This window comes from Sinocyclocheilus grahami, unplaced genomic scaffold, assembly GCF_001515645.1.
Source record: "Sinocyclocheilus grahami isolate Dianchi unplaced genomic scaffold, SAMN03320097.WGS_v1.1 scaffold245.1, whole genome shotgun sequence".
Taxonomy (NCBI): domain Eukaryota; kingdom Metazoa; phylum Chordata; class Actinopteri; order Cypriniformes; family Cyprinidae; genus Sinocyclocheilus; species Sinocyclocheilus grahami.
Genome location: NW_015505424.1, coordinates 232,020 through 247,618, shown reverse-complemented (window position 1 = coordinate 247,618; position 15,599 = coordinate 232,020). Strand labels below are relative to the sequence as shown.

The following is a 15,599-nucleotide window of genomic DNA, read 5'->3' as shown; positions in this document are numbered from 1 at the left end:
ATTCACACCTTCCTTAATCTCCCCATTCAATGGTCCTTTGTAGGGGAGAGGAGTGTTTAGGGCAGTTTGGACAATTTTGGACTGAGAGCAAAGACTAGTAAGGCTGGCCCAGGTTATTAGGGAAGGGTTCAAATAGGTTCTGTTTAATGCAGTGTCTCTTAGGCTGTTTTCACACTTGGTTTGATTGCTTGTTCTGAAGCTGCGTTTGATTCCATTCCCTTGCCTCCACTGGTCTCTTTTCATGTTGTACTATTGGGTTTGAAGTAGTGTGTGTAGTAGGGCTGCACAATACATAATTTCAGCATCAACATTGCGATGTGCGCATGCGCAATAGTCACATCGCAGGAGGTGCGATGCAGGGAAAAACATACATATTTTTGTGTTGATTCAAAAGAAAAAAAAAACTTGCATGGTTCTATATTTGCCTGATATAAAGTAATTAATTCTGATTTAAGGGTTTAAAAAAAAAAGTATTTAGAAAGCACACATTCGATGCTTCACGTTTTTGACATGCAGTCTTTGTGTGCATATGATTTTTTGGTCGCAAAAAGAAACGCATCGTCAGTTATATGGAAATATTCTGTCTACAGAAAGGATGATGTTGACCAAAAACAGGTACTTTGTCGGGAGTGCCTTGCAGTTGTTGCCACAACACACGGAAACACGATTCATTTGTTTGATCATTTAAGTAGGCACCACAAAGCTCTGTATGACGAGTGCAAAGCCAGATCTCATTGCCGTCCAAAGCAAAAAAAAATATTTCGGATGCGTTTGCCAGTGTTACCCCATATGAGAAGGGTTCCAAGCGGCAGAAAGACATGGTACCAGTTAACACGGTTACCAAACAGGGTTTTACAAACATGATCCGTCACTTGACAAGCGTTATGTTATACCATCACGCACTTGTTTTTCTCAAGTTGCCATCCCAGAGCTGTACTGCAAATGCAAGGCACAAGTGGAAACTGAGCTATCACAAGTAAAATATTATGCAGCAACATTGTGGTCCAGCCGAACAACAGAGCCCTACATAAGTCTGACCATACACTTTATTGATGAGGACTTCCAGCTGAAAAGTCGCTGTTTGCAAATCATACAAGTGAGAACATCGCAATGGGGATGAGAGAAGCATTGGCTGCTTGGGGCCTGGATGAGAGACGTCTCGTCTGTATAACAACAGACAATGCGGTGAACATGGTAAAGGCTGCCGCCCTCAACAAGTGGACCAGGTTGCAATAATTTGGCCACAGGCAGCATCTTGCAATTGGTAAGTTATGTCCATGCATTTTTACTACTGTTGCTATTGCTATGCCATGACTTGACTTGAAATAATAAACATTTTCCTAAGTTCAGTAACTTCTCAAACATTTTAGTTTTGTAAGGCAAACTTATTTCTTTGGAAACTTTTTTTTCTTCCAAATGTTTACATTTTGCATATGTTTACAAAAACAGTTTAATAATATGTCCCTATGTTTGGGTTTTGATGAGGTAAAGGAGTTAGAGCTGCACTCATAATTCACAAATTATATTCTTTGAGATTAAATGGGTTATTATAGCTCTTTTAAAGAAAGCATGTAGAAACTATACATGCATGTAAATATATGTAAATAATCAGTTACAATAACAGTTTTATGAGCAATGAATGCCGTGCACAGGTATCAGCAAGAAGCTGGTAGGTCACTTTTCTCACAGCTGGAAGGCCAGAGGTGCTCTTGAAAAAGCCCAGAAGGAGCTAAATTTACCGACACATCCACTCGTATCAGAATGCCAAACAAGATGTGGTTCCAGACAGATGATGGTCAACAGGATTTTAGAGCAGCAGAAGGCTTTACCTCAGGTCCTCTCTGAGGACAAGGCGGCGAGGCATCCGATTCCAACCTGGCAAGATATAGATGTCCTGGAATCTGTCAGCAAGACACTGGGCCCACTGCTGGATTTCACAGATGCACTCTCAGAAGATTATGTTAGTGGCTCCTATGTGAAGCCAGTTCTTCAACACTTCAACACACAGGAAGACACAGACCTGACTAAGACCTTGAAGAAGGAGATGTTGTACTACATCAATGAGAACTATACAGATTCAAGTCTCAAGCCTGCAATGGTGGATAGACTGGAATTCTTAGCCAAAAACTCACCTGCCTGTAGCTTTCTAATAACACTTAGACCCTTGATTAACTGGTTCAGGTGTGTTTGATTAGGGTTGAAGCTGAACTCTGCAGGACTGTCCCCTTGTCCAAATACTCACACACTTGCGGTCTTGGCCACTTGAGAGCACGTGTGTGCGACAGGAAGTAAGTGCGCAAGACTGTCCCAGGTCTTAAAAGCGCCAAAGTGCAGTGCTCTTAACACACACTAAATCCACACTCAGTAGCTTAGTGTATCCCGTCATGCATAATATTGTGGAAATAAATCATGAGACTTTTTGCCGATATCTCGTGAGAGGTCACGGAAACCTTTCCAATGTATGTTAAATATTAATAATAGTTAGATATTAAATATATTTTTTTAGTAAAACAAAGAGTTGCCAGTTTTATTGGTGCAAATGAGTAGTGGTGATAATTATTTTGTACAACATTTGCAACTGCTTTTTATCACTTAATTATAAGCACCACTAAATTAAACTGTGTCATCTGTTATAGGGACTACTGAACAGACATTTAGAAGTTGATTTTAAAATGCAAAGCATTGAAAATAAAAATAAAGCTCTGTAAACACTTGCGTTTATACAACACTATAAGTGTGTCCCATCAGGTAATGAAAAGTTCACACTTGTGGTCTTCATGCTCACTTGAACACTTGGACCAAATACAGGAAATACGTCATATGAGTAGTCAAGTGGTCAAGTGCAAAGACCGCAACTGTGGGTATCTGGACAAGGGGTGTGGCTCTGCTGGACCAACGTTGGCCACTCCTGGTATAGTAGTAGATCCCCAGCATCTGCCCAAATTATCAATGTGACTACCACCATGAGCGCTATTACTTAACAGGACTCAGGACAAGAAGATGCCACGGTTTCATTCTCCAAAGGCAATTTATTCTGAGTCAAGCTGCACAGAGAAATGAATTATATTCCTAAAACGTGGTGGGCTACAGCAGAGTTCAGCTCCAACCCTAAACAAACACAGCTGAACCTAATAAAGGTGTTCAGGATCACTTGATGATAAAGGGCAGGTGCGTAGGGTTGGAACAGAAATGGGCAGGATGGTGGCCCTCCAGGAGCAGGTTTGGCTACCTCTACAACAGAGGCTCACAGATGCAATTTAGCATGGATTGTGTTTGTATTGACTGCAAATAATGCCAGAGTTCACATGAATCAAACCAGACCAATTTTCCAAGTAACTTTAGTCTTTGATTTGCTAGAGCACACCACTGTTCAGAAGACCATTTTCAGATCAACCAAGTGAAGCAAAGACCAACGTCAAACAGAAGTCCACATTCAAATTTCTAGTGCAAGGGTGTACAATTGTGCTCTTGGAGAGCAATTGTCCTGTAGAGTTCAGCTACTAGAAATTTCCAGACAGGTGTGTTGAGGCAAGTTAGAGCTAAAATCTGCAGGACAATGGCCTTCCAGGAGGAGGATCAGAAACTTCTGCTCTAGTGAGAAAGTGTGGGGCTGCAAGTGTAGCCTGATTAATGTTGTGGAATGAATGTATTACATTCAGCATTTAATGACAGAATGCAGTTACACTTCAACGCCTTTCATATACAGAAATTAAATTCTATTTTGTGCATGCCTTCCACTGAGTGACGAAATCCTTCTGGACGTGTGTTTCTGTGTATACAATGCATTAAAATGTAATTGCATTGGTAACCATTGCATTGAGATATTAAAGAAATCAAATTTTGTTCCCATGGCCAGATTAAATTCTGAAGACTTTACAAACATTCTTAATATTCATAACAATACACTCATCATTTGAAGAATATACAACATGTTGACACATGTTTTCTTAAGTGGCTTAAGAAAATTAGCATTAAAGCCATGTTTGTCTGTAATGTGCGAGAATACATAAAGCAGAAAGTGCCAGTGTTTAGATACATGACTGAATTATAACGAGGGATAAAAGCTGACCACAGAGCTGGCATGAGCTTTCAGCAGAACAGCTTGCTGTGGTACGTGCCTGAAACCTCATCCGACATGCATGTGAAACCGTCACTGGCCTATTTACACGGGGTGAACCGCTAAGCTTCGCAGCCTCCAAATCTGACACTTTTATTTTTGCTTTCCCCAGCCCCTCCATCTCCCTGCTTTATTTCCCTCTGTCTCTTGCCCTATGCAAAACAAATGTTTGTGAAAGAGTGGCGGCACATGTTCTTACCAGAAATAGAGTCGATGGATGGGAGTGTGGTCTGGCACAACATGAAGTGATAGCCATTAAAAACCTCAGCGACTTCATGGCTCAATGGCAGAAGACGGTAGTGTGTGTGTGTGTGAGTGCATAAGAGAGTGTGATCTGTCAGACCTTGACATAGACCCAATTCTGGGTTCTGTCATTCTGCTTTCTGGGCTTGTGTGGCCCTCAATGTGCCTGTATACAACACGGTTGTTGCTTTGCCAGAGCAGTCGCACCCATCACATTAGCTAAGCTGACTTACATGCTAAACATTGGCAGCACTTCTCAAAACTTTCATCTTGTCATACAAAAAGAATCATTTGGAGTACAAGAGGAGATTGAGGCTACTCCGGCAGGATGGAGCAACTTTGAGGCAAAGCAGTTAGGAGGTGTGGGTGGTCCTGTTTAGCTTGTCAGGACTCCTTGTGAGGCTTCGACAGACTTTCCTCAAACTCTGCCACCCAGGAAAAAAACAGGCACGAACGCTTAAGTGATCTGTTTGATAAACAAATTGATTAGTCTAGATGGGTGAGCCTACAGCTGGTTGATATTTGCTCTCACTCTCTCTGGGAACGTCTTACCCATGTCTCACTTACTTTCGGAGGTATCAGCCATGATGCTCTGCTTGGCTGCAGAGCTGTTTGCACATTATACAGTGATTTTTAAAGGGGTCAACTGAAATTTTGATAGATAATTTAAAGGGATGATTTGTTAAAATAACTAAAATTGGATTTTGGCACTGAATGCATAATGATAGTATGCTTACCTCAGTGGAACATAATTTCTGTTTAAGATTGTCTGTTTGGCATCAGGTGACATTATGTGCTCTGACTACATTATAGTCTGGTTTGAAAACACCATTTTGCATTTTAGTACACACATCAGACTCCCATAATTTGCACCCCGACTGAACCGTGAGGCCCTCAAACTATACCAATGTCTAACAATATACTGAAGCGTACGTTTTCCACTTCAGTAGCAACTCTAACCAATTTATCTTCGGCATTGTAAATTCAGTTGTACTATGACATGTTTGTTGCTACGGGAGGCAAAAGGAGCTTAGAGTGCATTCATATTCTTTCAAAATGTGTTGATGTGTTTGGAGACCATACAAAAGAGAGATTTCTGTACATGAGCGGTAAAGACCAGCGGCCAGAGAGATCTGAACCCCAGCTGCTGTGGTTCTTGCGTCCAATGAGATCTCTCACTTTTGTTTTCACCGTGAGCTCTTGCACACGCATGCATACTCGTCTTTATGAATTCACCAGATTCTCTTCTCTCTGTTAAAGTCATCAATGTGTTGGACTGCAAATGGACTACTTTTGTCCTTCCACAGGAGACTTTCGGGCAACCACCTGAGACACATCCCTGGCCCCGTGCTCCAAGGCCTCTACAACCTCAAAGTTCTGTAAGTAATGAAAGACAGAAAGAGCGAGAGCGTTTTTGTTTCAGTAAATGCTTCTATGGAAAATAACATTCAGGGTGATTCATTCTGAAAAAAGACTTTTGTTGCAGTGTCATTTACTGCAAAATTAGAAACAGAACCTCTGACAGGTGATGATTCAGGTTTTGCTCTGCGGTGAATGGTCAGTGAGCTGTTCTTTATGTCTGGGTGTTTGCTGATGGTTTATTGACAGATTTTTATTTTATGGACTGTCTTAAACCCAGTTGATGGAATGGAACAGGACAGACAAAGGCCAGACATGGAACAACTTAATTCAGGCCAACATACATCTCAGAATTTCCACATAGGATTCTATGCACCTTTCCATGTTGTCCTGGAAGATATATTAAATTTGCCCCAATATTGTAATTCAACAACCCAGTGACACTGATTTTTTTTGTATTACACACCACAAGAAAATTGCCCTGCCACATCAAATCCTATTATTGACTCATACATTCATGTATCTTATTCATGTCTCCATCATCAGCCAATACCTTTCAGTAATAAAAATAATTGAACAAGTTTTCTTTAACTGTTGCTAGATTTACATTTTAGTAGGATAATGACAACATGATTTTAATTTAGTTCAGTTTAATATCTTAATATGTTTTTGCTTGTTTTGAAAACAAGATAATGTCTGTCATTGTCAGAGATCTTATTTCAGTGGTCAATGTAGACAAAAAGGAATTGGGTTGGGTATAACAATAGTTACGAATTTCTCTGTTTGCTTTATGTGCCCTATTGTATCTTATTCAACAACCAAACTTGTCTGAGGCCCGAGTACCTGACCTTCTGACATTTTATCTAATGTTCAGTTTTCAATGAGCCAGTCAGAATCACATGTAAATGTCAAAGCATATACGTAAACCAAAGCCTAAAACTACAGGAAAAACATAACAAAAATATCACATCAAAAACATATGTTAGTGAAAATATGACAATGCCATGCAAAAGTGAAAGTACAGGGGGAATGAATACATACTTTGTGGCATTTGAATGGCAAATTAATAGAGGATTATTCACAGCATCATATCAAGACTGCTGGACATTTTAAGTCTAGATGGCCATGGTGGAGCCATGATTTCCTTGATAAGGGCATCCTGCCCACAAAGGTGTATTTATTCCTTCAAACATTAGCAATTTTCTGCTGCGTGGTCAAATGTCAGGAGTTTAATTTGATTTGACATGATAAAGCTGTCTGCCTTGTAATTAAAACTCAACGTATGTGGCCGCGTGCTCTCACACTGGAATAATTTGCTTTGTTCAAAGAGCTCAGTGACATTGTTCTACCACTTACTTTTTCTTTCGTTTTTTTATTCGACGAGTCCTGTGAGCATGACCTCAGTGGCCCACCCAGTCAGTCCCCCCCTCATTCTGTGTCGTCTTGTTCAGTCTCTCTGCCCCTCCCATGTTCGGGTTTTGTCCACTGAAAAGTGCACCACACAGTACCTGAAATCATATCTCCTGACTGATTGATGTCAGCGACAGGTAACCTCATCAGCAGTAAGCTGGACAATGTTTGTGTCCAAGGGCCATACTGACATGCTCTATTAAAAAAAATATAATAATAAAATAACAAAATTGCTTTATTGCTCAACTATACCAAACACGTCAGACACATATGGAACTGACTAGTGGTAACTTTTTTAATACATTTCCTTAATACAAAGAGAAGGCCACCCATTGCCACTGAGATAATACTGGTTTTATTATTATTATTATTATTATTACTATTATTTTTATTATAATCACATTGTGTTTCAAAATATTTATTATTTACCAAAGCAAAATTAATTATCTTTCTAATTTTAATTTACCGTATCTTTACAGGATGTTGCAGAATAACCAGTTGGAGAGATTGCCCAGTGAAGACCAATGGGAATTACCCAATTTACTCTCTCTGTAAGTATCACATAGTTCAAGTGATCAAAAGCAAACTTGGGCTGTTAGAGATTTACATGAAACAATGGTGTATATTAAAGCAACACTGGATAGGTCGACATGCCAAGTGTAGACCTCTTGGTTGTGACCACAGCTTTAAGCTTAACAGCTGGAATAAAATGGATTCACTTGATTCAATGATTGGTCTCATGTGAAATGTTATTCTGCTTAGAAAATGCTTCCATTGTCCAACAAAGGAAGTCTAAAGTAACATTCAGAAACATTTTACATTATCAAGAATCATGTATCAAATATTATATCATAAGCACAGCACGAGTAACACAATAAATTATTTAGCACTCCTCTATCAGATAAGGTCTCTAGCAGTAGGGTTATTTGGTCCACAGTGCAATCTAGTAACTCTTGGCATTTATCTCTAATAGAGTTGATGCAGGAAAGCCCAGTTATTTACAGTATATGCCTTATATTTATATATATTAGGACCATTAGGCCCTTCATTAAAGAACTTCCCACCAGGGAGGATCAAGTTTGCAATTTGGGACACACATGGTAGTGGTAAAACAGGTGTTCTTTGGCTGTATAATAGTGAGACACATTTTTGTGTTGTGGATTTTTTATTTTATTTTTTTTTTATTCTTGATCACAAAAAAATTTGCCATGTAGTTCTTTGCAGAGGAGATCCAACAAATAAAGAACCGAGAAAAGGTAACAAAACTCATAGTAGTTTTTGTGTGGTCTGTGCAATTCAGTATTTAAAATGCATTCAGTGGGTCTGGGTTTATACTTGTTTTCTGAGAGCTATTATCTAAATGCTAACTCACAACAGAGACTAATATGATATTCCAGAGGCCACTCTTCTTGAGGAAGACAAAACGACATCGATAACGACAAATGTGACAACATCACATTTAATATCAGAATGGTGAAAAAGTGGGCTGTTGGCGCATCTGGAACCCATGAGGAAACCGCCAGACACTGTGCACTGGCTCCTGAGTGAGCGCTGGGATATTCAATGAGCTGTGAAGAGCCCAATTTTCCATCAGTTACTCTACCCTCTTCCCTTATGTCCAAAGTTTCCCTCCTAATCGGAATCACGCCCCCTTCCTAACTGGTTCCCCATGAAAAGGTCAGAATCTAAATATTGTCTGGTATTTTGTCTGGCCTTGTCCATCTGCTCCACTCACATCCACCCCTCGACTCCTTTTTAATTATTCTTGATGCCAGTCAGCATCCCGGAGCGGAGCCGCACACCCACTTTTTCCAAATGAATAATTCCACGTAAATATCCATGCGCTCATTTCCTTCTACCTTTGTGAGGATGTTTTCATTAGAGTCATGGCGTACAAATTTAATTCCTTTGCCACCAACAGTTTTTTCCACATGGAAGACATGCCTAGTTCCAGAAGAGGCTCCAGACGTGCATAGACTGTGTCCAGGCCCTCCCTGTAGTGAGGCAGAGACTCTGGCATTCGTCCAGCTAACTTACGCTCACTTTCAATCCCCCATAACAACGAATATGCAGTGATTCGGCTAGGTGCTCTATCCTGAGTTCCCACAAGAGTAGAAAGGCATTTAGTTCTCAACAAACATGTAATTTAGGGTAATGATAAGATGGGGATCGGTTAACCACTGGGGGGGCTATAAGGTTTGAAGTCCACTGGCGCCCGATGTAGACAGAGAGAAGATGAGTTGGGGCAGGACAGAGGATTGGTGATGAAACTCATCTTTGTTTCTTTACCAGAGTTTAGGACTGTAGGCTATACTTGCTACACTCAGCACAGAGCATCCTTTGATGTCAAGACCATCCTTCCAGGATTTAGTCTATGAAAGAAAGATCTGATAAAGATCCAGTAAAAGCTAAGCAACAAGGCTCACCTTCCTTAAATCAGAGGCAATGCAATACCCCTTGATCATATGATGCCTACCAATGAGATTCCACACAAAAGAGACCGCAAAAGCAATGTTTACACATGCAATTTCAAGTCTTAAGCCTATCAAGCCAGATGATTAAGATGTCATCAGCAAGACATTGGTGTTTACCTAGCAGGGTTGCACAGCATGGAAAGTGTAGTCTGAGAATACAGGAGTTTTTCCAAGCCAAATAGCATTGTATTTTGGGTTTAAGTTCCTCTTCTATTGATGCTCATCGTGCATTATCCTCATCTGAAGGACTTGAGGGTTGAGGAGGCCAGAGGGGACATGAGGAGAGGCCAGTGCAAAATGAATGTGTGTGAAAGGTCATGGGGGAAAAATGCAGAGGAAGTGCTTGTGGCTAACTTCACGTGCTCTACTGCTATCATACATCATGACTCGCTGATCACTGATGTTCAGCACACCCCTCATCCACTGAATCCAGGGTGCAACATTCATTAGATCAAAGGCTTAACTTGTTGACATAGGGAGGACATTCATCTTGGTTGTGGAGATGTCAAGGTCTGAGAAAAACCAAAAAAATGGGGGGGGGGTTGGGATTTAGATTTGTGAAAGAATCCAAACATCTGCACTATCAATTATTTCCAGCAACCTCTGAAGTTTTTTTTTTCTCAGAGCTTTTATCTTTAGCTCAGTTTCTTTGTTTAATTTCCAAAAATCAGAGAGAAAAACTGTTCAATAGCATCTTAAAGCCTTCCAGTCAGTGTGGAGCAACAATTGCTTGGTGGCTTTGACCAAATCAACTCACCATGCCGCAAAGTCATCAAATTATCAATCTGTGCTTTATTACACCATATGAGCGCAGGAAAAATGAAAGAGGAATGGCCAATTTTCAAAACGCCTTCAAGTGGTTGGATCGAGAATGGAATCTTTGCCTCGGCAGCCCTTGTACGCCTGGTCTGTGATTGCACAACTTTTCTTTGTATCCTCTGAAACGCACTTGTTGTGATTTAGCACCCCTCTCCAAAAGCTTTAAATTAAAAATGTAAAAATCCACAAAGCATAGCACTCCACCTGTGGGCTCCCGGTGTTTCATCAAACATTCAGAGCGGCGACCCTGCCAAAACTCTCATTAAACAAGTCCATGCTGGAGTAACTAAAGATAGCTTTATAAAACACTTGCATATAAATCACTTATATGCATACTAAATCACCCAGGTAGTGGTGCCAATCCTTACACCAGAAGAACAAAAGATAAAAACAAAGAGGCAACAAAAGTATGCTTTAATTATGATATCGTCAAAGCAGAAATGTTGTGACCGCAGACCACAGCACAGTATCTCTTTCTGTTTAGCCACATTTGGTGGCTCCTATCTTCATCTTTTTTACGCACTGGACAATTTCAAGTCTCAGGACACTGCATGGACAAGGAGTGCTGCCATTGACTGGGTCACAAACACTGTGGGGCTGGAGTCACAACAGGTCAGGCCTCAATATAAAAAAGCTAGTGGAGAACATTAAGTATATGTTTATGGAGGGTGGGTGGGTGGGTAGTGTATAGTGTCTTGATGACACAGGTTCCAAAACTTCCTTCAGTGATTTTTCTACTTGGAAAGCACTATAACACCAGTCCTGTAAAAGCCTTAAAATTTTGCTAATTTTCACTAATATCTCCTGCTAATTTTACATGAAATCAATGCACATATTTGAGGTTAAAATTTTAACCACCTGGTTGAACAAGACTACATTTTCTCCTAAATTTCGTACATAAACTGTCTACAGGAATAAACATCTGCTTCTGTTCATTCTAATAAAAACAGGCGTCTGGATGCCAACCTGATTATGGAGGTGCCAGCAAGGACCCTCTCGGGTATGCGGTCCCTGCGACACTTGTGGCTTGATGACAATGCCCTGACAGAGATCCCAGTAAGTGCCCTCAACGACCTCTCCTCGCTCCAGGCTATGACCCTTGCCCTAAACCGCATCACCCACATCCCAGACTATGCCTTCAGGAACCTTTCCAACTTGGTTGTGCTGTAAGTATCTACTTCCACACAACATGAATAAACCAAGTAGAATGTGTTCCTGGATCAACATGCAAATTAGCTAACCCCAAAATATATCCAGTCCCTGTGATCAGAGTGGGAAATTAGGAATGTTCTTAAAGCCCCTAACCCCAACCTTAAGCTTTATCCTAAACCTTGATCCAGGACCATGTCCTATTTGACTAAATCACACTGACAATTGTGCATGTGTCAGTGTGAGGATCGGAAACCAGGAAATAAGAGGAAGTTGGAACACATGCCCTGTTTTGACAGGACACCACAAGAATCTTAAACTCTTTCAATTACAAAGCAGTGAAATGATAGTCTGGATTAATTGTATACCTCATCCGCCACCGGTTTACGTTTATTTGAAGCAATGTACACAGCCAAGCAGGTATCATTCCTAGGGTTTGTTTTGATGCCTAATATAATCCTAATGAATGTTTTCATGTTTAGGCATCTTCATAACAACATGATCCGGACCCTCGGACAGAACTGCTTTGAGGGACTGCACAGCCTCGAGACTCTGTAAGTAAGATCGTCCCTTCATGAAAGATTAAAAACATGAAAGCATGTCCTGTTCTTAATGCAAACAAACCCTGATCTGTTATTTGATATCGGTGTCCTCGCGGAATCATTAAGGAAGGGGCTGTGTCTATAAATATAAATCAAAATTACTAGCAAACTATCCTGACTCTACTTATGTTCAGTGGTTCAGCTTTGTATTAACTATAAACAAATCATTCTCTACACAATACTTCTGCTGTTCAGATACGCACATATTAAATGCAGCACCTTGTTTTCTAAAAAACACTCTTACCTCTCATTACAATTTAAGAAAGTATGGCAGACTTTCATTAGAAGCAACGATAATGTCCTGACAATGACTTCAGTGTTGGGTGATTTCTTCAGTGTTCCATTCAAAAGTATATGTGTAAGCAGTGTGGAAACGGGTTTTGGTTATCATGTGGTTGATGTTGGTATTACAGGCTACAAATATTTTTAATACACTTCCCTTTGTCCCATAGCTTCATATATTCAGCATTCAGAAATGTAATGGGATATAATTTCCATTCATAATGTAACAATCAGATTTCAAGACAAAAGTTGAATACTTTTCAGTACAAAAGTACTGAATACTTATGTGAGATTATATCACTACACTGCCTACTTTTTTGTGCAATGTCAATAGCTTGACCCATGTTAGAGGTGGTTGAATTTATATTATATTAGGGCTGGATCAAATTTTAACTGACGGTCGGCATTTTACTTGACAGTCTGCATCTAAAAACATAATAAAATTTATATTAATATATGAGTATGAACAAAACTAGTGAAAAATATAGTTAAAAACATCATGATTTTATGGCTACTGGCTACAATTTTCATATTATAGCTGGACAATAGCGCACATTCTCTGCCGGAATTCAGGCTATATAACTTATACGTTTCTGAACATGATAGATTGCATCAAATGTTAAATAGGCCCAATAAATACACTAGAAATGCTAATAAAATTCATGAGAAATTTTGAAAGGGGCTTACGAACCAGAGCCAATGCATGTTTGTAATGTAATGTATGAACGACTTTACATAGACCATGCTATGAAAGTTTGGCTTTAAAGGAATAAGCATATGCTGAAGTCATGGTGGTCTCCAGGATACCGAGAGGTTTACACCTGCTTTTTAACAGCCTGCTGAAGTGCTAAAGATGACGTTTTCCTCTTTACGTGAAGGATTTCAGCCTTGAGAATTGCACACACTGAACTGAACACTTCATTTGAAAGCAATCACTGAGAAACCGTGCACTGAAAATCTCCCTTGACAATTGTGTGGCTCGATAAATTTACCTTTAAGAAGATTTGTTTCAAGGAGAAAATATTTCTCGCACTAGATTTAAGCTCTTGAAAATGATACAATGTAGAGTGATAGGAACATTAGTTATGATACAGAAGGAAAGTGATTCTCAATCAGGATGTGCATAAGCAAGTTTCTTGCTTCGTTAAATCAGAAAACAATTATACTAAATACAGTATGCTTACATATAATAACATAATAATTTAATAAAATATATAAATATGACTTATTACAATATATATATATCTGGGCTGAGGGGAGTACATAATAAAAAAAAACAATATGAAAAACATTTTTTTAGGGGATACATTTTAAGAGTCCTATGTACATTAAACTCTTGTACAACATGAATAAGTCACCTATTAGTATTTTCTAAGGATTACGCTTGTATGCAGTACAATTAAAATTCCACGCTAATAAAATAAAAAAAAGCTCCCAGAAACTGTAATAAGTAGTCATGTTGCATATTGAATTATATTTTAATGACCGTTATAATGATGGCTAAGCAAGAAACTAATATTCCTGAGGCAAATATTCTTAAATGTAACATGACACACTGGAAGAAAGCATGCCAGCCAACTCAGTTCAGATGCACATGTGTGTTTGGGAAGTGCTGAGCTTCCTGAAACAACAGAGGGAAACATATTTGCCTCCTTCAGAAGGTCTCAGACATCTTTTCGTGGGACAATGCACATCTTTTTATTGATGCTACTATAATCCCCATCACTGTAATTATCTCTGAAAACGCATTCACAACCATCAGACAAAATGGCCACCACAGAGTTGTTTTGTTATGATGCCTGATGATTTAGCTTTCAAACAAACTTCTGCGTGGTTTGACGAATTGTAAATCAAGGTAACTGACAGCTCTCGTTCTAAACAATGAGGTCTTCCTAGGAAACGAAAGGCATTCCTCTTCTCTGCCATATCAAAGTAAAGTCTCCAAACAAGACTGATGGATGTTCTAAACAAAACCAGGATGTAGACATGGCAGAACCACACGGCACGGCTCGCCCACAGCAGCGTGTTCCCAGTCTCTCCATATGCAGCCCATTTTATAGGCTGCAAGTGCGAGTGGATTTTCATGCAGCGTTTGATGAAAATTGCTTAAACACTTGCATGACTCATTAGAAGTGAGCAAACGGATAAAACGATGTTCATTCACATTCATATAATCTAAATGGCTCATATTGTTTAAAAGTGCTGCTTTTAAAATTCTTTATTGGCATCAATGGCTCCATGAAAACCTTCACCTTCCATGGAACCTTGCCATTCCACAAGAGGTTCTTCATAGTGGAAATAGGTTCTTTGAATTATTAAGTGTTTTTCACATTGTGAAACAATGGTTCATTTAAGAACTGTTCACTGAAAGGTTAATCGGTGAACTCAATTTTTTTTCTATGGCATTGGTGTGAAATCCCCATTTTGGGACCTTAATTTTTCAATAGTGTACAAGTAAGCCATTCATAGGTTGATGCTGTTTTTTTGAACATTTCAAGCAGCCCGCCAACACCCGTTCAACCAATGGCACGAGTTTGGGGCGGGGCTATCTTTGTGTTGGACTATGTTTGAAAATGCTTTATTTTTGCAGTTTCGTTGGTGACGCTAATGGTGCAGAAATTACTTTAGCTTTAAGCGAATTTGTCATACATCAACAATCTCCTTAAATAGTTTTTATTTTCACCTCAAACTTATAGGCCAAGTTCAGTTCGCTTTAACACTCTTGTGCAACACAGACACACTCACGCACATATAGGCACACACACGTACACCCACACACATGACCTTAATTTTTCAATAGTGTACAAGTAAGCCATTCATAGGTTGATGCTGTTTTTTTGAACATTTCAAGCAGCCCGCCAACACCCGTTCAACCAATGGCACGAGTTTGGGGCGGGGCTATCTTTGTGTTGGACTATGTTTGAAAATGCTTTATTTTTGCAGTTTCGTTGGTGACGCTAATGGTGCAGAAATTACTTTAGCTTTAAGCGAATTTGTCATACATCAACAATCCCCTTAAATAGTTTTTTTTTCACCTCAAACTTATAGGCCAAGTTCAGTTCGCTTTAACACTCTTGTGCAACACAGACACACTCACGCACATATAGGCACACACACGTACACCCACACACACACTGGTATTAA

The 15,599-nt window shown here is 39.6% G+C and overlaps 1 protein-coding gene across 1 annotated transcript in view; it reads left to right on the top strand.

Annotated features, from left to right (window-relative positions):
- The window catches only part of LOC107598119 (leucine-rich repeat-containing G-protein coupled receptor 6), a 90,336-nt gene that overhangs the window by 61,022 nt on the left and 13,715 nt on the right, over window positions 1–15,599 (top strand). Inside the window, 4 exon segments of the mRNA XM_016289385.1 lie at window positions 5,668–5,739; window positions 7,609–7,680; window positions 11,373–11,588; window positions 12,054–12,125. Of these exon segments, the coding sequence (XP_016144871.1) occupies window positions 5,668–5,739; window positions 7,609–7,680; window positions 11,373–11,588; window positions 12,054–12,125 (432 nt within the window).